The sequence below is a fragment of the Polypterus senegalus genome, chromosome 1 (assembly GCF_016835505.1).
Source record: "Polypterus senegalus isolate Bchr_013 chromosome 1, ASM1683550v1, whole genome shotgun sequence".
NCBI classification, from domain to species: Eukaryota; Metazoa; Chordata; class Cladistia; order Polypteriformes; family Polypteridae; genus Polypterus; species Polypterus senegalus.
Genome location: NC_053154.1, coordinates 292,185,266 through 292,206,633, shown reverse-complemented (window position 1 = coordinate 292,206,633; position 21,368 = coordinate 292,185,266). Strand labels below are relative to the sequence as shown.

Genomic DNA, 21,368 nt, shown 5'->3' with positions numbered 1-21,368 from the left:
AATGTTACATACTCCCGTTTCCACGCTCAAATCACGATGTATAAAACCTAAACTTGGTGTAAAGCCACGCACATTTTCACGGTAGCTCAAACCCTGGCGTACACAAGTTCTCTGTTCGGTTTTGTAAACTGGTGCCACCCAGCGTCAAAGCAGTGGTTTTGTTCCAGTGTGGTTTCCCTTTCTTTTTTAGATCCAAATCCCTGACGTGGCTTTATCATATTCACTGAAATTAACCACATATTGTTTATTAGTTTAAGGCATCTGATTGTAATTAACCTGTAACAATATAATGGTCCACAGAATAGCCAAACTATTCCAAATACCATAGCTGCGTTAGCGTTGTTACTCTCAATGCACCTTCTTCTTCTTCTTTCAGCTGTTCCTGTTAGGGTTTGCCACAGTGGATCATCTTTTTCCATATTACTCTCACTGCACCACTCAGAGTATTTATATCACTGTATCTGAGTGTGGAATCACAGCTCTACAGCAGCTGATCGGAAAGAGAATTATCGGTATACAGTGTGAAGTACACGCTGTCTCAGCCATGCTGCCTATTTGAACTTCTCTCATATGGCAAACGCTTCAGAGCCTTTCCTGTACTGACCTTGCAGTTCAGAAACAGTTTCATCCCAAGAACTATAAACGCAATCAATCAGTCCAAGTGCTCCTTGTAGAACTGTTTGTACTTATTAGTACAATCACCTCACTGTAAACTTGTAAATACAGTTATAATATTGCATAACCTGAGCCACTTTATAAAGCGCCTATTTACATATGATGATGATATCATTTTTAAGATGAAATGAAGCAAAATATGTTTATTATATTATACAGACTAGCAAAATACCCGTGCTTCGCAGTGGAGAAGTAGTGTGTTAAAGAAGTTATGAAAAAGAAAAGGAAACATTTTAAAAATAACGTAACATGATTATCAATGTAATTGTTTTGTGACTGTTATTAGTGTTGCTGTCATCAAGGATTTGATTATCATTATTTCTTTCAATTATGAATATGCGTGTATGCGTCAGTCGCTTCATATTCTATTGCTGCCTTCTCAATTGTGTAATGCTTTTTTTGTTCAGCACTCTTTGGAGCTCTTGCTTTTTGTCTGCGTATTGCGTTCACAGTCAGTTCACGTGAGTCGCTCAGAGTACATGCATTGAAGGTTCTCAGCTGTGCTTGTGCTATCTCGTGCGATGTTGCAATGTCCATGGCTTTATTTAATGTTAGCTCAGACCCGGCACTTAAAAGTTTCTTTCGCACTTTTGCTGAGTTTGCGCCAAACACTATTCTATCCCTGACCATCTCATCTTCGTTTGCATAAGCACAGTCCTTCACCAGCAATTTTAACTCCGTTACAAAGTGATCAAAAGTTTTGTTTATACCCTGCGTCTTCGCATTAAACTTGTATCTTGCAAATATTGTATTCGTCGTAGGCATGACAAATGCCAGCAGCAGCGCGTCTATGAACTTAATTTAAACTTAGATCTTCAAATGAGTGTCTCCTTATAATTCCAAAAGCTAAACTTAAAAGAAGTGGTGAGGCGGCCTTCTGCTGTTATGCACCCAAAATCTGGAATAGCCTGCCAATAGGAATTCGCCAGGCAAATACAGTAGAGCACTTTAAAACACTGATGAAAACACATTACTTTAACATGGCCTTTTTATAACTTCACTTTAACTTAATACTGATACTCTGCATGTTCAATTCTTCATAATAACTATTCACAGTGGCTCCAAAATCCATACTGACCCCTACTCTCTCTTCTGTTTCTTTTTCTTTGCTTAACTTTTGTAAGTAAGCTGTAAGGAATGAGCCTGCCAAATATCAGCCTTCTACCTACATGGGAAGTTGGAGAATACGTGATGAGTGAGTGAGTGAGTATAGATACCTTTTATTAGTATAGATACAACTTTAACTTAATTTAAATAATCTATTTTGTTAATAGTTAAACATGTGAGGACACAGTGTCGCAACGCTAGCAAGGAGCTCGTGCTCTGTTCATGGATTGTTCCTGCCTCACACTGTATTCGCGCTGGGGCTGGCGTGAGACTGGAAGGATAGATGGATTGTGTCCCTATTTTTTTTTTCTCTGTACCCTAATAAGCTTTCATATGACACTCACACGGTGGGCTATGACTCACCTTTTCACTGCGACTTTGGTATCTGACAACTTCTTTCTTATTTTGGCCACTGTGCGACTTTGTGAACTTGAGCTTTCAAGTTTCTCCGACACGCTGTCAATCAATCAACTTCCTTTTGTTGTTTATACTCAACAAATAGTATGTTTTTCCTTGCCTCCACTTGGTATTCGCTGAAATTCTTCTATTTCCCACCGTGCTTTTACCATTGCCTTTTCACAGAACGCTGAGCTTAACGGTTATTTATATTGATTTGCATATTCAAAGAGGCGTAATTCTGGGAGGAGTTTGGGAAGTGACAGCAGGTGCGTGCACATGCGTTACTTTTCATGCTGACCGTGGAAGTTGGTGAATGCACAGATTTATACCTCTGGATTTTTTTGTGCATACGAACATTTCCACTTTTGTCCATATACCATGTTTTAGTGTGAATTCTACGCACACCGTTCTGCATGAGGCCCCTGGAGAAAATATGCAGACTCTACCCAGATAGCAACTGGGCATAGGTATAAACTAAGGACTCTGCAACTATGAGGCAACAGCCTAAGACCTGTCAAATACAAACTTATTTTATGACAAACCAGTAACGTAGTATATGTGCACCAAATTACTGGTCAATAGGTCAAACTGTGTGAGCTACAGGTGATTTTATATCCTGGACAGACAAACAGACAGCCACGGTAGCGTATTATATAAGAAGATAATATTACTTCCGTGTTTTTTTACCTCATTGGAGTTCCTGTGATATCACATCATGACTTTATCCAATATTACCTTTATATATACAGTAAGTATTAAGTAACTTTTACAATGTACATCCTTCCATGTGTGCATTTTTTTGAACCTACTTACTACAGGGTCATGGATTACCATCATATATCCCAGTGCCATCGAGTACAAGGAAGGTGTTCGATTTATACTTAGGTAATTCAGAGTCTTATATTAGCATAATAAGCAGACCTTTGGGATATATCTCGTAAAAATCCCACTTGTATACATGAATTTCATGCCAGCTCCACACAGACATTCATCAGCCTGAATACTGAATCCAGGCCAATGGAGATGAGAAGTAACAGCATTAACAGTTCTGCCACTGAAATAAAATGTAATTTATCTGCTCTTCCTCCAAATGCCCCTTCACAACTTAAGAAGCCATTTAACAGTTTTTAGTCCAACAGTCTAGAAAGCAATGCAGACAGCTGAACTACAAAGATCGCTTGTTGTTCAAGCATTTCGTACTCTCAAGAGAAGCAATGGAAAATGTTAGTCTTCTTGATACATATCTTTCTTTTTCATGTCTTTAGAAAACAGACTTCCCAAGACATTGCTGATCAATAATTAAAATGCTAATTCCATGTTCAGGCATAACCTGAATAAAACCACAAAAAGTAAAAACCCAACTGTTTATTAAACCGAATGTAAGCCCTTGGGTTGCGGGTGCCCATATGGAATTATGCCTCAAAGTCGGCGTCCCTTTTAAAGATTCAATCTGATATTTCCCTTGTCCATTTGCCAGAGTGTTGTCTGACAAGCTTGTCTAATGTTTCAATCTTTAAAGAAAGCTCTTTATATTTCAGTGCAAAAACAGTCTGTACCATATTGAATGGGTTGACATATTTTCCAAAATGTTTCTCTTCCGTTCCCTGTATGTAGCTTTGTACGTGCATTTTAGGTTGGTTTGATTCACAAATATGTATGCCTTAGGCAATCAGCTCTTCATGTAGTTTCTCAATTCTCAGAATGTACACTGCAGGTCATGAATACAGCATCAGCATATAATGAAAATGCAGAATACTGCTAGCATGATTAGTTTACTATTTTATAGAAATATCAAGGAGTATTGATCTTGCAAAATGTAAGACACACATGTAATAAGTGTCTGTTAAAACAGTGGGACGTGTCATATCTTTCACAGTCTCTGGTGAAGACCAGTTCATATACTACCTCAGTAATTTAGTTACTAAACATGTGCTTTGTTATTAGTTCTCTTACATGATACAAATTATATGGAGCAAAATAGACTTTTCTGATGCATCCTCACTATCAGATTATGAAAATATGGCCTTTATATCTACTTAATCATCCATCCATTCATGTTGAAATATGCTTAAATTTATCATAACTGGGCCCAGAGCCCAAATATGCAGGCTTTGGGTCTATGAAATCCACACATGCTCAGAGGAAGCCAATTGTCCTTATTGATGTGTGCTGTGTCTGCAGCAGTAGTAACATCATATGTGCAGTTTTGTTCTTGCACATTACTTTATTTTCCCAGCTATACCAAGTAGGCTGCTACATTTCTAAAATTTCACCAGTGATGGCATTGGGATATGGGAAACATCATCTACTATTATCACTTTAGACATGAATGCCATGATACATGTTCTTCCATGTACCCATCTATCTAGAAGGGCAAATTTCCAAAACCAACTAGAGACTGTATGTGGTTTTGGAGTAATTTTATATGGTATAAGATTTATTAACACCATGCCTTTAAATAAGGTTCATGACTGATTGGCTTACAGAAACCATCCATTCCTTTTCTAACCTGCTAATCCATTTTAGAACAACCCAAAACCTGCTAAACACAAGACAGGAGAGAACCCTGGACAGGACAGTTGTTCATCAGAGGGAATTCTTGCACACCCAAAGTCACACATACTTGGCAATTTTTGAGATGATAGTTGACATATCATGAATACTGTATATTTGGGAAGAAAGGCATAGAAGCAGAAGAACAGATTTCCAGAGTCATGTAATCCAGCTCAGGTTGTGCAAATACAAGAATAGACAGCAACCAGAGAGAGGCTGGGAGCATGCACTGATATAACGCATTGCCACACCAACTACACGTTGAACTACCTTAGGACCCCAGATTAGTACCCATGTGTAGCCGTGCAACGGGTGACACCTCAGCACCACACTAGATCAAATTGAATGGAACAGAGCAACTGCAGGTTAAGGGCCTTTATCAAAGGCCCAACAGAGTGGAATCACTTCTGGCACTTATGGGATATGAACCGGCAACCTTCCAATTGTCGGCGCAAATCCCTAGCCTCAGAGCCTCCACTCCACCACTAAGTGAGCAGCAACTGACTCTGAATTAAAATCCAGGACTGAACCACAGTGACAAGGACACCCAATACTGAAAATTTGCACTTCATATTTTAAAAGCAGTTTGTCACAATCATTCAGATCAATAAAGAAAATTCATCTGTTTTTCAAACATGTTATTACCATTATATTGTGACGTGTGCTAATGTTCAATGGGCTCTAGGTAGGAACCAACTCTGAATGGACATGAATCTATCACATCCTCATCACATCAGCACCAGCTCATCCACCTATCCATCCATTTGCTGATCCCATTCATCTATCCATTTTCTAACCTGCTCATCCATTTCAAGTTTGCAGCATGTAATAAACCCACTTAATACAAATTTAAGGTGTGAGGTTGCTGGTAGCAATGAGCCCAGGACAAACAGCATGTCCATCAGATGCATCCATCTATCCATTCACTTTATTTCCACTTAATCCAAGTACAGGGTTGCTAGAGCCCATCCTTACACCAACTGAACTTCATAACGGGTCACAATCAAACACCAACACACACGCATGTACACACACAAACACACTGATTAAACCAATTAACCTAAAATGCCCATCTATGGCATGAAAACAAAGGAAAATGAAAACTCAGTCTTCCCAGGAAGAAGAACACACAAGTTCCACAACATTAAATCAAACTTCTCATTGTTGTTTGGTAGCAGTATATACCAACAAATAAACTTTATTTTATATATTATGAAGTGGGCGTGTTTTACAGTTTTAGGTCCAACTAAAAATACTGGGAAGGATTTGGTTGTAACACTGCCTTAAACTCAATTTCCCAGTTTGCTCTAGAGTGCAAAAAAAGCTTGCTGCCGGACTACTGACATCATTTCCGGTCTGGATTCTGTTAGCTCCTCCCCTTTTATTTTCAGTGTTACATAACCCATCTCCACAGGAAGTCGGATGTCACTCTGGACCTGGCTTCTGACCAGACAAGATTGTTCCTGGAAGGAAATCATTCTAAGGCTGTGAGAAGCTATCAAGACATCACTAATGAGGCAGTCAATCTTTTTTACATTTCTTTTTGATCTTTCACCACTAGACATTAAAAGGAGTAACCTAGTCTCACTGAGCCAGACTTATAATATATAAATGTGGAGACAAACACAAGTGAATTTTGCTTAAAATTAGGTGGAGACTATTAGATTGCTCACTGAGTGTCACATTTCTAATCTAATCCAATACCTCATGAAGACGGTTCGAAATAGGAGCATAGATTTTAAGCTGCAAAGGTTAATTGTGCTCTTGTCAACTTGGTCCAACAGAGTGCATGCTTCTCTGCAAGCTTATGGTAAACTGCCTAACGTTTAAGTCTTCTAAAAGATCCTAATCTATACTAATAAAAGGCAAAGCCCTCACTGACTGACTGACTCACTCACTGACTCATCACTAATTCTCCAACTTCCAGTGTAGGTAGAAGGCTGAAATTTGGCAGGCTCATTCCTTACAGCTTACTTACAAAAGTTGGGCAGGTTTCATTTCGAAATTCTACGTGTAATGGTCATAACTAGAAGCTATTTTTCTCCATTTACTGTAATGGAGTTTAGCTCGAAAGTCGTTGGGGGCGGAGTTTCGTGTGACATCATCACGCCTCCCACGTAATCACGCAGTACGTAGAAAACCAGGAAGAACTCCAAAACTGCTGAAGAAAACATACATTATATAATTAAGAAGGCAGCGAAACAATTAGAAGCGAGTGAGTGACATATAAAACCATATTCAGCGGCTCACGTGAACTGACACAGTGCGCAGACAAAAAGCAACAGTTCCAAAGAGTGCTGAACAAAAACCGAATTACACTGCTACGCTCAAATAGACAAACCACATGCTGTGGCGCAATAGTAGAGGCTTTGCCTCTAGCACCAGCGTCCGAGGTTCGATTCCCGAGAGGGGATGCACTGAGTATGTACACGTGCTTCCCGATTCATTTTAGCCTCGCATCCCCTTGGTTTGAGACGTATGAAAAAATATGTGGTTAACGCAGAAAGACAGATCACCAATTGAAGCTTTATGAATAATGGATACTTTAATCATTGATTGTTTTGGTAAAGCCATACTCAGTGTATTCATTAGATGAACGGTAAAAAAGTAAGAGCGGGGGGAGGGTAACTTATTGAGGCACAATAGCACGCGGGCTCGATATACTGTAGTGCGCGTCAACTCGATCTGAATTACGTAATCACATTTGAAAAAATATATCTTTTCAAGTTCTATTTAGTCCATATGTGTCAAACTCAAGGCCCGAGGCCACATCCGCCCGGCGTGTAATTATATCCGGCCCGCGAGATCATTTTATATATTATTGTTATTAATGGCTCGGGGATATGAAGTGCTGGTAACACAATAAACTACAGGTCCCATAATGCAGCGCTTCAGCTGCCTTCCCGAACACTTACCGCGTTAATCAAGTCTAGCTTATGATGCTGCAAGTTATTGCGAAGCTAGCCCACACGATGCGAAGATATATATATATATATATATATATATATATATATATATATATATATATGTATGTATATATGTGTGTGTGTATATATATGTGTATATGTGTATATGTATATATGTATGGATATGTGTATATATATATGTTTATATGTGTGTGTGTATATATATATATATATATATATGACAGCAACACTCATCACTCACAACAGTGACAAAACAATTACATTGACAATCATGTTACGTTATTTTCAAAATGTTTCCTTTTCTTTTTCATTGCTTCTTTAACACACTACTTCTCCGCTGCGAAGCGCGGGTAATTTTGCTAGTTAAATATATAAACGTGTTTCTCATGTGCAGAGAGCACAATATACGTGTTAAAAATAAACATAACCTGTTGCAAGGGTTTGCGTAACATCAGATTGAACATTGGCATTTTAAGACTTCAATGGACTAGTGGTGAAAGTGAATGATACGTTGTCGGAGGTTCTGTGTCTGCTCTCTGTTGTTCAGTTACGTTGACAGTGTAGGAGTTGGCGTAAGGTTGAAAGAATTGTATGAGAATATATGAATTGCAAAATATACATTTGAAGTAAATAATGTGTCAATCTCCATCAATTGTAGGTGAAAAGGACTGTCATTAAGAGAGTTGATATATATATATATATAATTATATATACACAATATATATCACCATGCTTTTAACAGCTACAGTGAGAAATTAGAGGGAAATCCATGCTAATAATCATATTTTTTTATAAATCCCATATGATAATCTTCCCTAAATGTAATGAAATAGGAGTAACCACTTGGTCACCATTAAATAATATGGGAGTGAGAAAAGAAGCTGCACAGGATGGGTAAGGACTTTAATGATCCTCGGTGCCTTTGTTTTTTTCTGTTTGTCCTGTGTAGAAAGCAGCTGGGTGCCAGTAACATTCATTGCTGCCTTCATCACCATCTGTAGTACTTCACGATCTTGAACTGAGCAGGTGCCCTAACAGGATGTGATACATCCAGTGAGGATAAAGCAATGAAATCACTTTGTGGGCCAGGAATACCTTTCTGAAGTCGTAGTCCTTTCTGCCCAGAACTCCAACTGGAGGCTTCATGTATCACTGTATATAGTATAGTATATCCTCATGTGTATAATATACATTTCTTTATTCTTATTCTTATTGTTTTAGTGACTGATATGTTCTGAGATTTTTCAAGAAAGGGAGACAAGTTTTAAGGTAAGGTAGTTTTATTCACTAATCATGGTGCCGGAAAAGTGGCAAAGTGTTGCATGTTGATTAGAATGTGTACATAAGAATTTCACTGTACTCTGAACATGTGACACGAACAACCATCATATAAATATACAAGAACGAAGAACTTTATTCAGCTTCATGAAACAGTCACTGGCCATGTGAATGGTGACTGTCCAGACTAGATTATTATTATTATTATTGGAAGCTCATGATTAAACACATTTTAATTAAATTCACAAGGCATTGCTAAAATGAAATGACCTATTTTAAGAAAAGTAGCTAGAATTATACAAATTCATTGCCTGAAACAAACAAAAGCAGAGCATGCAATCAATATAAATTTCTAAAAATTCAAATCCAGACAATGAAAAAATAGTATAAAGGAAACACATACTGGAAAAAACAGCATCTGGAAGGCATCCATGCCATCCATAGAAAAGTAAAATCTGAACAGTTATAACTGTTCTGACAGACTGAGGTCATTTGAGTATACACAGGTGACATAGTAGGGTAGTGGCAGAAGTCTCTGCTTTACAGCTTCATTCTGGAATGGAGTGCCTTCTGTTAGGAGTTTGCATGGAATTATGCATCTACTCTTTATTAAAATGTTACACACATCAAAGTTTAATACAAGAAAACAGCAGAATTTAACATAGCCTTTTACTTGACACTTGGATTTTGGTCCTTTCATACTGTATATAAAGTACATTTCATTTTTCTTTTTTAATTTGTTCAAATTTCAATATGGGGTTTTCCAGATTGTGGCAACATTTTTTCTATCTATTATTATAGATGTTTTCTATCTATATGATCGTTACACATTCTGTATTGAATAAATTACCAGGTAGTGTGGTAGAGACTAGGACTTTAGGGAGCTTCAAATCTTGACTGTGTGTTATTATGGAGAAATCTCTCTTTTAGCACAGTTGAAGCAGACAGAGACGCAAGTACCAGCGGGAAGCAGAAAGGAGAGGGTGTCGCTGTGTATGTCAATGAAGATGGTGCAACTCTGGACATGTAAACATTAAAATCTCCACTTGCTGCAGGGACATTGAACTGTTGGCCATAAGTTTGCGTCCCTATTACTTGCCCAGAGAGTTTGGATACGTGATTGTTGTTATTGTTTACATCCCGAGTGACGTCATCCATTCCGAAGCTGCTAAATTACAAACGCAGCGCCCTGAGGTGCTTGTGCTAATCGCTGGAGACTTGAACCATGTAACGCTGGACAAAACATTACCTGCCTTCTCCCAGTATGTGGATTGTAACACCCAGGGAAATAGGACTATTGACCTACTGTATGCAAACGTTAAAGACGCATACAGCGCCACCCTGCTGCCTACACTTGGGAAAGCAGATCATAGCCTGGTTCTGCTTCAGCCTCACTACAAAACAAGAGTGAGGGAGCTACCGACTACCACACGCTCATTTAGGAAGTGGTCCCTTGAGGCAGAGCAGGCTCTGAGAGACTGCTTTGGAACTACGGACTGGGATATCCTGCAGGGATCAGATAGTGAGAACATTGAAGAGGTTGTTGACTGCACTACTGATTACATCAACTTCTGTATGGACATTGTAGTTCCAGTAAGAACAGTACGCTGCTATGCTAACAACAAGCCATGGATTACAAGTGACATCAAGGGCCTTTTGAACCAGAAGAAAAGGGCTTTTAAAGGCGATGACCAGCATAAGCTCAAGCACATGCAGAAGGAACTCCGAGTCCAGCTCAGGGCGGCGAAGGAACAGTACAGGAGAAAGCTGAGCAGAAGTTGCAGAATAACAGCATGAAGGAAGTGTGGGATGGGATGGAGATCATCACTGGCTGCTGCTCGAAGTGGGGTGCCACCATCGAGAGAGACGTAGAGACAGCAAACCAAATGAACAACTTCTTTAACAGGTTTGACCTCCCTAACCCACTCTCACCTCGGAGTACTGCATCCTCCAACCATCCTTCTGCTGATACTAGGTAAGACATCCCCACCCACAATTACAGCAGCGCAGGTGAGCAGAGAGCTGAGGAGACTTTGTGCCAGCAAAGCAGCGTGTCCAGATGGAGTATCGCCACGACTGCTGAAGGCCTCTGTGCTGAAACTGGGGAGTCCTCTACAGCGTATCTTCAACCTGAGCCTGGAACAGGGGAGAGTCCTGAGGCTTTGGAAAACATCTTGTATCACCCCAGTCCCAAAGGTATCACGTCCTAGTGAGCGGAATGACTTCCGGCCTGTTGCTGTGACGTCACATGTGATGAAGACCATGGAGCGGCTGCTGCTTCATCACCTGAGGCCACAGGTCCGCCGCGCCCTCGACCCTCTGCAGTTTGCATACCAGGAGAAGGTGGGAGCGGAGGATGCCATTATCTATATGCTACAACGATCCTTTTCCCACTTGGACAGAGGCAGTGGTGCTGTAAGAATTATGTTTCTGGACTTCTCTAGCGGCTTCAACTCCATCCAACCTCTGCTCCTTAGGGACAAGCTGACAGAGATGGGAGTAGATTCACACCTGGTGGCATGGATCTTGGACTGTCTTACAGACAGACCTCAATATGTGTGTCTTGGGAACTGCAGGTCTGACATTGTGGTCAGCAATACAGGAGTGCTGCAGGGGACTGTACTTTCTCTGGTCCTGTACAGCCTATATACATCAGACTTCCAATACGATTCAGAGTCCTGCTACGTGAAAAAGTTCGCTGATGACACTGCTATTGTGGGCTGCATCAGGAGTGGGCAGGAGGAGGAGTATAGGAAGCTAATCAAAGACTTTGTTAAATGGTGTGACTCAAACCACTTACACCTGAACACCAGCAAGACCAAGGAACTGGTGCTGGATTTTAGGAAGCCCAGGCCCCTCATGGACTTTGTGATCATCAGAGGAGACTGTGTGCAGAGAGTACAGACCTATAAATACCTGGGAGTACAGCTGGATGATAAATTGGACTGGACTGCCAATACTGATGCTCTGTATAAGAAAGGTCAGAGCCGACTATACTCCCTTAGAAGGCTGGCGTCCTTCAATATTTGCAATAAGATGCTGGAAATGTTCTACCAGACGGTTGTGGTGTGTGCCCTCTTCTATGCAGTGGTGTGCTGGTGTGCAGTTTAACATCAGTGGCAGAGCGACGGGCGCTGAGCAGGCTCCTGTCAATCATGGAGAATCCACTGCATCCACTGAACAGTGTCATCTCCAGGCAGAGGAGCAGCTTCAGCGACAGACTGCTGTCACTGTCCTGCTCCACTGACAGACTAAGGAGATCATTCCTATCCCACACTATGCGACTCTTCAGTTCAACCCGGGGGGGTAAACATTAAAATTATACAAAGTTATTGTCTGTTTTTACCTGCATTTTTATTACTCTTTAATTTAATATTGCTTTTTGTATCAGTATGCTGCTGCTGGATTATGTGAATTTCCTTTTAGGATTAATAAAGTAGATCTATCTATCTATCTTAAATAAAGTCAACAATGTTTTACTATGTAAATATGTAATTAACCATGCACTGCTTATGCATGTGTCAAACTAATCATGTATTCCTAAATGTTAATGTTTTAAATAAAGTTTACAGATTATGATTTTACAATAATTCCTCAGATTAGATGCTTGGGTAGCCTGCCCCACACTTCTTCCTCCTTTGATAATTCACCTAATACACCTGTTTTTGAGGTTTTGGTGGAATTAGATAGATAGAATAATGAGAGAAGGAATAATGTGATCATCTGAACATTTGCCTCTGGAAATTTCTCTTTTGGATGTTACTACCTGTGGCTGCTGAAAGCATTTACGAAGCAAATATATGTGGAGGCTGACAGAGTGCATACATAGGCTGCTAATCAGGTTTCTCCAGAGGCCAGTAACCCAGTTTCTCAAACTAGAATAAGGGTTTACACCGCATTCTAGAAATCTGGTGTCTGTGAAGTACATATAAATGTATCAATTGTAACTGACTAGTTTTAACCTGTATCATTATGCAGATAAAAAGACTTTATTTGAACCATTCTCTACATGTTGTTTATAACCTCCCATTTATGTTTTTTGTATATGTGTTGTGTTGCACAATACAGTATTTAAACAAAGTTAAGTACAAAGTATTCTGAACCCAAAGCAAAGTGCAAAATCACATATTAGGGGCTGAATGGAACTCAGAAACATCAATTCATCACAAAGTGCTATGAATAGATAGACAGATCGAACGATAGATACTATATAAAAAATATAGATAGTATTAGGGAGTGTCTGGATGGTGAGACAAAACTGTACTTGAAACACTCTCGCTGTACAAACTATTTATAACCTCCCACTTATGTTGGTTCTGTATGTTCGGTATTACTCAATATATTTGACATAAAAAGTAAGAAAAATGTCTACAAAGAATTATCATCAAATTTTACACAGCAATACAATACAATGAAGCATCTTTTTCAATGTGAATAAACTCTCATTTGCCACAGATTATACGACAACTTTGTTACTGAATTTGAAGCCGAAGTGACTTTTTCAGTATAATCGGACTGCCATAATCACTGAATGTATCACCTGCTCGACTTCCGTGGGTTGAATTTGACAAAAAGCTTTGACAAATGATGCTGTGCAGCTCAAAACAGAAACAGTACGATATCTATAGCTTGAATTTGAGCAGCAGCATACTGTTCTGGAAATTAACAGTTTCAGAAAGAAGACTTTGCAAGGACAGGTAATTGTGCCAATTTGCATTTTATTTTAATGAAAGCCCCATTGAGATATACACGCTCTATATTTGCCTAGTTCAGGTCATGCTTTTGTGTCCGTTTTTGCTCATATAGTACCACTGCACCAAGCACAATGTGTTCTATCTTTTGGAAGCTGGAAGAGACCGGCTTTTAACACACCATTCCACTACAGGGCACAGTGAGACACAGGCCCACTCTTATTGTCCAGTTTAGAATAATCAGATAACCTAATTTGCATCACGTAATCCAATATGTCATTGTGCACCCAGAGAAATGGGTGCCAGTGAGCATGGGGAAGGCACAGAAACTCCAAGGATAGAAATAAGTCCCCTCAAGCTGTAAAACGGCAGTGCGAAGAACTACGCTACATTGTCACCTGTAGTGGAATGTATATATTTTTTAAAATTATAGTAACTTTTTAAGCTTCTTGATATAACTAGTCTATATTACTGATTTTCATGTCATGTGAATTTAGACATACAGTAGATGCCAGCTTCCCCATTACCTTGTTCTACAAATGGTGGTTTAGAATATGGATTAGATGGATATTTGGATGCATTTTGACAGTGCTGGGTATGAAAGTCATTATTCAGTACAAAATATAAATGACAAATTTCAGTTTTCACAATACTCAATAGCACAGAGGAAGACAAGTTAACATATTTGGAATTAAGAAAGGCTTTTAGACCATTCTTTATGGGACACTTAATTTTACCACAGCAACTTTCTGGAATATTAAGGGCACATTACCTTTTAAACTTGTAAATGACAAACACAGCTAAACCCACAAATACGACAGAGAGCAACATCATCATTGCAGAGCCGCTGTGTCCTTCACTGGTGTCCACAAGAGGAGCTTGGGGAAAAGAAGAATGACAAATTATGTACTGAGTCTGACTGTGCACATTACTTCAAAAAGAAATCACTGAGCATTACACTATTTCATCATATATACATAGCTAACTATCATCCATCCATCCATCCATTTTCTAACCCGCTGAATCCGAATACAGGGTCACGGGGGTCTGCTGGAGCCAAACAAACACCAGTGTGTTTGTTCGTGTTGGTCCCAAGCCCGGATAAATGGGGAGGGTTACGTCAGGAAGGGCATTCGGTGTAAAATTTTGCCAAATCAATATTCGGACAATACAAATTTCCATACCGGATCGGTTGAGCCCTGGGTTAACAACGACCACCCACCAGTACTGTTAGCCAACAGGGTGCTGGCGGAAATTGGGCTACTATTGGCTGAAGAAGAAGGAGAAGAAGAGGATGGTGATGTGTCCGGAGGCAGGAGGAGAGGAGGAAAGTAAAGAGAGTGGAACTGAGGGTAGGAACTTTGAATGTTGGCAGTATGACTGGTAAGGGGAGAGAGTTAGCAGATATGATGAAGAGAAGGAAGGTTGATATATTGTGCGTGCAAGAGACTAAATGGAAGGGGAGTAAGGCCAGGTGGCTTGGAGGTGGATTCAAATTGTTCTATCATGGTGTCGATGGTAGGAGAAATGGGGTAGGAGTTATTCTGAAGGAAAAGTATGTCAAGAGTGTTTTGGAGGTGAAAAGAGTGTCAGGCAGAGAAATGAAGCTGGAAATTGGAGGTGTGATAATGAATGTTGTTAGTGCATATGCACCACAAGTTGGGTGTGCAATGGGTGAGAAAGAAGATTTTTGAGTGAGTTGGATGAAGTGATGAACAGTGTAACCAAGGGACAGAAAGTGGTGATTGGAGTGGATTTCAATGGTCATGTTGGTGAAGGGAACAGTGGAGATGAGGAGGTGATGGGTAGGTATGGTGTCAAGAAGAGGAATGAAGAAGGTCAGAGGATAGTGTATTTTGTCAAAAGGGTGGACATGTCAGTGGTGCATACGTATTTTAAGAAGAGGGAGGAATATAGGGTTACGTACAAGAGTGGAGGAAGATGCATACATGTAGATTACATCCTATGCAGAAGAGTTGATCTGAAGGAGATTGTAGACTGCAAAGTGGTGGCAGGGGAAAGTGTAGTTAAGTAGCATAGGATGGTGGTCTGTAGGATAACATTGGAGATCAAGAAGAGGAAGAGAGTGAGCGCAGAGCCAAGGATCAAATGGTGGAATTTGAAAAAGGAAGACTGCAAGGTTGAGTTTAGGGAGGAGATGAGACAGGTACTGGGTGGCAGTGAAGAGTTATCAGACAGCTGGGAAACTACAGCAGATGTAGTAAATGTGACAGCAAGATAAGGCGCAAGGTGAAGAGAGAGGTGGAGAAGGCAAAAAAAAGGCATATGATGAGTTGTATGAGAGTTTGGACACTAAGGAGGGAGAAAAGGACCTGTACCGACTGGCTAGACAGAGGGACTGAGCTAGAAAAGATGTGCAGCAGGTTAGGCTGATAACGGATAAAGAGGGAAACATACTCACAAGCAAGGAGAGTGTGTTGAGCAGATGGAAAGAGTACTTTGACAGGCTGATGAATGAAGAGAACGAGAGAGAGAAAAGGTTGGATGATGTGGAGATAGTGAATCACGAAGTGTAATGGATTAGCAAGGAGGAAGTAAGGACAGCTATGAAGAGGATGAAAAATGGTCCTGATGACATACCTATGGATGCATGGAGGTGTTTAGGAGAGATGACAGTCGAGTTTTTAACCAGATTGTTTAATGGAATCTTGGAAAGTGACAATTTGCCTGAGGAGTGAAGAAGAAGTGTAGTGGTGCCGATATTTAAGAATAAGGGAGATGTGCAGGACTGCAGTAACTACAGGGGAATAAAATTGATGAGCCACAGCATGAAGTTATGGGAAAGAGTATTGGAAACTAGGTTAAGAAGTGAGATGATGATTAGAGACCAGCAGTATGGTTTCATGCCAAGAAAGAGCACCACAGATGCAATGTTTGCTCTGAGGATGTTGATGGAGAAGATTGGAGAAGGCCAGGAGGAGTTGCATTGCGTCTTTGTGGACCTGGAGAAAGCATATGACAGGGTACCTCGAGAGGAGTCGCGGTATTGTATGAGGAAGTCGGGAGTGGCAGAGAAGTACGTAAGAGTTTTACAGGATATGCACAAGGGAAGTGTGACAGTGGTGAGGTCTGCGGTAGGAGCAAAGGATGCATTCAAGTGGAGGTGGGATTACATCAGGGATCAGCTCTGAGCCCTTTCTTATTTGCAATGGTGATGGACAGGTTGACAGATGAGATTAGACAGGAGTCCCCATGGACTATAATGTTTGCTCTAGAGAGGAGAGAATTGAAGTTCAGTAGGAACAAGACAGAATACATGTGTGTAAATGAGAGGGAGGTCAGTGGAATGGTGAGGATGCAAGGAGTAGAGCTGGCGAAGGTGGATGAGTTTAAATACTTGGGATCAACAGTACAGAGTAATGGGGATTGTGGAAGAGAGGTGAAAAAGAGAGTGCAGGCAGGGTGGAGAAGAGTGTCAGGAGTAATTTGTGACAGACGGGTATCAGCAAGAGTGAAAGGGAATGTCTACAGGACGGTAGTGAGACCAGCTATGTTATATGGGTTGGAGATGTTGGCAATGACCAGAAAGCAGGAGACAGAGCTGGAGGTAGCAGAGTTAAAGATGCTAAGATATGCATTGGGTGTGACGAGGATGGATAAGATTAGAAATTAGTACATTAGAGGGTCAGCTCAAGTTGGACGGTTGGGAGACAAAGTTAGGGAGGCGAGATTGCATTGGTTTGGACATGTGCAGAGGAGAGATGCTGGGTATATTGGGAGAAGGATGCTAAGGATAGAGCTGCCAAAGAAGAGGAAAAGAGGAAGGCCTAAGGGAAGGTTTATGGATGTGGTGAGAGAGGACATGCAGGTGATGGGTGTAACAGAACAAGATTCAGAGGACAGAAAGATATGGAAGAAGATGATCGGCTGTGGCAACCACTAATGGGAGCAGCCGAAAGAAGAAGAAGAAGATTATAGCAGATATTTCCAGCATTTTACAGTATAGGCAAACTCATCTATGAGCATTAGATGGGCTTTGATTACAAAAAGTTGAATTATAAAATACATACATACAAGGGGTTACATAAAAATAACCAGAATCTGCACCTGGTGTGCAATCTCAACTTAGTTGCGAATTTCGCCACTAGGGGTGGCAGGCATACTTACAGTATTCTGGGGCAGTCTGCCCAGTGGCGTTGCTCTGTGTTGCTCATACGGCATTCCGTGTCGGTTTTTCTTGGAGCTTATTAAACGTGTTCTGAGATTTTTGTGATCATAAAGAACAGCCAGTCTATGTTAATTTTGTTTTCTTTTAGGGAAAACAGCTGCTGAAACTGTAGTGATGCTTGAAACAGCTTTTACCGAGGAAGCTTTAAGTAAAACATAGGTTTATGAGTGGTTTTTGTGTTTCAAACAAGGGGAAATATCACTTGAAGACCAATCAAGATCTGGCCGACCTTCAACAATTAGGAATAATAAAAATTCTTGAAAAAGTTTGCAGCACAATTTACAGAGATTGTCGTCAGACTACTGAAGAGATTTCTGAATTGACTTGTGTGTCTTGTAGTTCTTGCCACCTTCGCTACTCGCCTGATCTTGCTTCGTGCTACTTTTTCTTGTTCCCGCGTATGACTGTGGACATGAGATGAAAGCTTGTGCCCATTCATACGTACTGTATGCATGACTGTATCTTATAGATAATAAATCATGTATACAATACAAGGAAATTGTGTAAAGATCAGGGTAAGTCATGCCCACACAACACTTGGGAAAGAAATGGAATCACTTCCTGTATATCTTTTTTTTCTTTTTTGGTGCAGACAATGTAATTTCTAAACAAATCTATACTGAATAACGTTTTAAGGTTAGATAGCACAATAGTAAGTTGAAAGGTTTTGGTTTATTCAGTCTTACCTAAATTAGAGTAGACATTGTATATGACTGACTGTACTAAAAAAAGTATTTTAAACTTCACAAACTAGAAAGGTTTGATCTTGAAGTGGAATAAAATTAAAGCTGCGTAAGATTATTACAAATTATAAACACTGATTATTTCAAGGTGACTTGTATAGGTATAAAAACCAACTTACCTGCTGATAAATGAGCAGCGTAGACATTGATCTGAACGCCTGGCCTTAGTGTGAACTGCACTAAATTTTGATTTAGGGCATTTAGCAGAATCTCTGAAAGCTTAAAAATATTATTATAATTAGATGATCAATATTGGATCTAACAAGTCAAGTTAGGACAAGTCACGTTTTAGCATATATTAGTGTTAAAGACAACCTGGAAAATTAAGACATGCAGCACATTTCACATGAACAATACCAATGTAAGATTACTCATTCAATTAAATATACAATACTGCTCACACCCAAGCATGGAGGTGTGCTAGTGCTTTAAATTTAAAATTTAACTAATATAAATGAAATGATTTGGTTTTTGATAGCACAGCATTACAAGAAGAAACACCTAAACAGATTTGAACTTAAATCGAGAGATCTATTTTTAAACTGTTTATCAATTGCCTCATGATTAAATATTTTCATGAAATGCCATTAAAATTTAGGATGCGATATTATGTTATTTGAAATGACTTAAGATTATAGTAGAGACCCAAAGCTTATAAAGAGTATCCACACATAAGCTCAAATTTCTGTCTTGCTGGCTTTCACTTAATGCACTATATAAATAAATACAGAATATATATATACACACAGTATATACAGTGGAACCTGTAAGTAATTTCCTCCATAGGATTGTATTTAAATACAATTAATCCATTCCAGACTGTACAAACTGTATGTAAATATATATTTTTAAAAGATTTTAAAGCACAAATATACCACAGAATGCACATCGTAATAGTAAACTAAAAGTAAAAACATTGAATAACACTGAGAAAACCTTGAACAACAGAGGAAACTAACACTGCAAGAGTTTGTGCTATAGTGCTACGAACCACTCACTAAAAACATAAGTTTTAAGCTAAGGGAAAAAATGAATATTTGAAAAATCCGTAATTTAATAAACCACCAAGAAAAGTAACATTGCAACAATGCACGCTACGAACTGATCGCTGTAAACAGAATTGAAGTGGAGGTTAAAATCCAATAGAAAAAAGTCTTCATTAAATACAAGATTAAAACAATGCTCGAATTTTTCTTTTTAAAAACAAGCATGGTGCATTCTTTAACTGCCTTCTCGGCCTTATGCAGCCAGGCCTCTCGAGCGAGCGTGTGTGTGTGTGTGTGTGTATGTGTCTCTCTCGTGTGTGTGTGTGTGTGTCACGCTCTCTCTCTCGCTCAATGCACAGGGAATGCACAGGGAGAGACCGAACACATGCGGAAATCATCGGCATGCACAAACCGAAAGGGAAACTGGCTTGTTTGTATACCGAGTGTGTGGTCATGAACAGATGCAAAAGTTTGGCAAACTTTTTGGTTCTGAGACGTTCGTAAACCGAGGTTCCACTGTATATATATATATATATAGAACTCAAAATTGTCTCTGAAATAACTAGAAACTGACAAAAGTAACTGGCACCCATCATTGTTTATTCTTTATTTAACAAACATTAGACTTTGCTTTAGAGTGTTGATTCAAAAGAACTTTCAAATAATAACACAAATCAAAATGGCAAGGACAAAAATATTGGGACCCTTACTCTAATATTTTGTTGTATGTCCTTTAGAGAAAATCTCTGCAAACAAGCAATTTTGTAGCTCTCAATGAGACTTCTGCACTTATCAAAAAGTAGTTTTGCCCAGTCTCTCCAGACTGCATGATTCAGTTCTGAGACAGACTTTTCGGACACTGGTCAGTATGTTTCAATCCAGAATATCTCGATAGTCGTGAGATTTCATTGTTCCCTGCACAGACACAAGGCAGATGCAGCAAAGCAGCTCCAAAACATAGCTGCGCCTTCTCTATGTTTGACAGTAGGTATTGTGTTCTTTTCTTTGGAAGCTTCATTTTTTGTATGTGGACATAGAGCTGATGTGCCAAAAAGCTCCAGTTGTACCACATCTGTCCAAAAGACAGAAGCATTGTGGCTTATCAGTATGCATTTTAGAAAATTTTATTCTAGCTTTTTATGTTCTTCTTTCAGCAGGGGAGTCCTCCATGGTCTTCCTCCATTGAGCCCATGGTCACTCAAAAACTAATGCATGGTGCGATCAGACACTGATGGACCTTGACCTTGGAGTTCAGCTTGTATCTCTTTGGAAGTTGTCTTTGGCTTTTTGTCTACCATTCTCACTCTCCTTCTATTCATTCTGGAATTCATTTTCCTGTTGTGTTCACATACAGGAAGGTTGGTTACAGTCCCATGAATCTGAAACTTCTTAATAATATTTGCTGCTGCTGTTACACAAGCATCAAGTTGCTTGAAGACCATCTTACAGTCTTGGCTTTTAACATGGTTGCCTATACTGTAATTTTCTTTCTGATTTCCTCAGACAACTCTCTCCTTTACTTTCTCCGGTCCATGTTGTGTGTTGGACAGCAGAGTGACTACTTTTCTCCATTTAAATAGGACGAATGAGTTATTGCATGATTGGAGATGTGTGTAATAATAATTAAAGAAAACCCTCGTGCGCTTGGGAGGCAACATTTGGGATCATCAAGTAGTACTTCCACCCATGTCAAGGGTTGCCCTGAGCCTATCTCTTCCACCCTAGCTACCTCCATCATGAGTCAGTCTAGATCTGGACTCCTATCTGAAAAGATGACTTTTGCTGAGACTTATAAATACTTTTTGTTTTTTTCATCAAAA

At 39.7% G+C, this 21,368-nt stretch overlaps 1 protein-coding gene across 3 annotated transcripts in view; it reads right to left on the bottom strand.

Moving 5' to 3' along the window:
* Nucleotides 1–21,368, bottom strand: part of LOC120543437 (VPS10 domain-containing receptor SorCS1) — a 1,156,507-nt gene that overhangs the window by 24,398 nt on the left and 1,110,741 nt on the right. For 2 of the 3 annotated variants that reach the window (XR_005636351.1, XM_039776557.1), the window contains exons 24-25: nucleotides 18,682–18,781; nucleotides 14,403–14,508 (exon numbers count right to left, since the gene is read on the bottom strand). Coding sequence is in view for 1 of the 3 variants with exons in the window: in XM_039776557.1 (XP_039632491.1) it covers nucleotides 14,403–14,508; nucleotides 18,682–18,781 (206 nt within the window). In the remaining 2 variants the exon portion in view is untranslated. The remainder of the gene's footprint in view (nucleotides 1–14,402; nucleotides 14,509–18,681; nucleotides 18,782–21,368) is intronic. The other variant, XR_005636356.1, reaches the window with a different exon arrangement.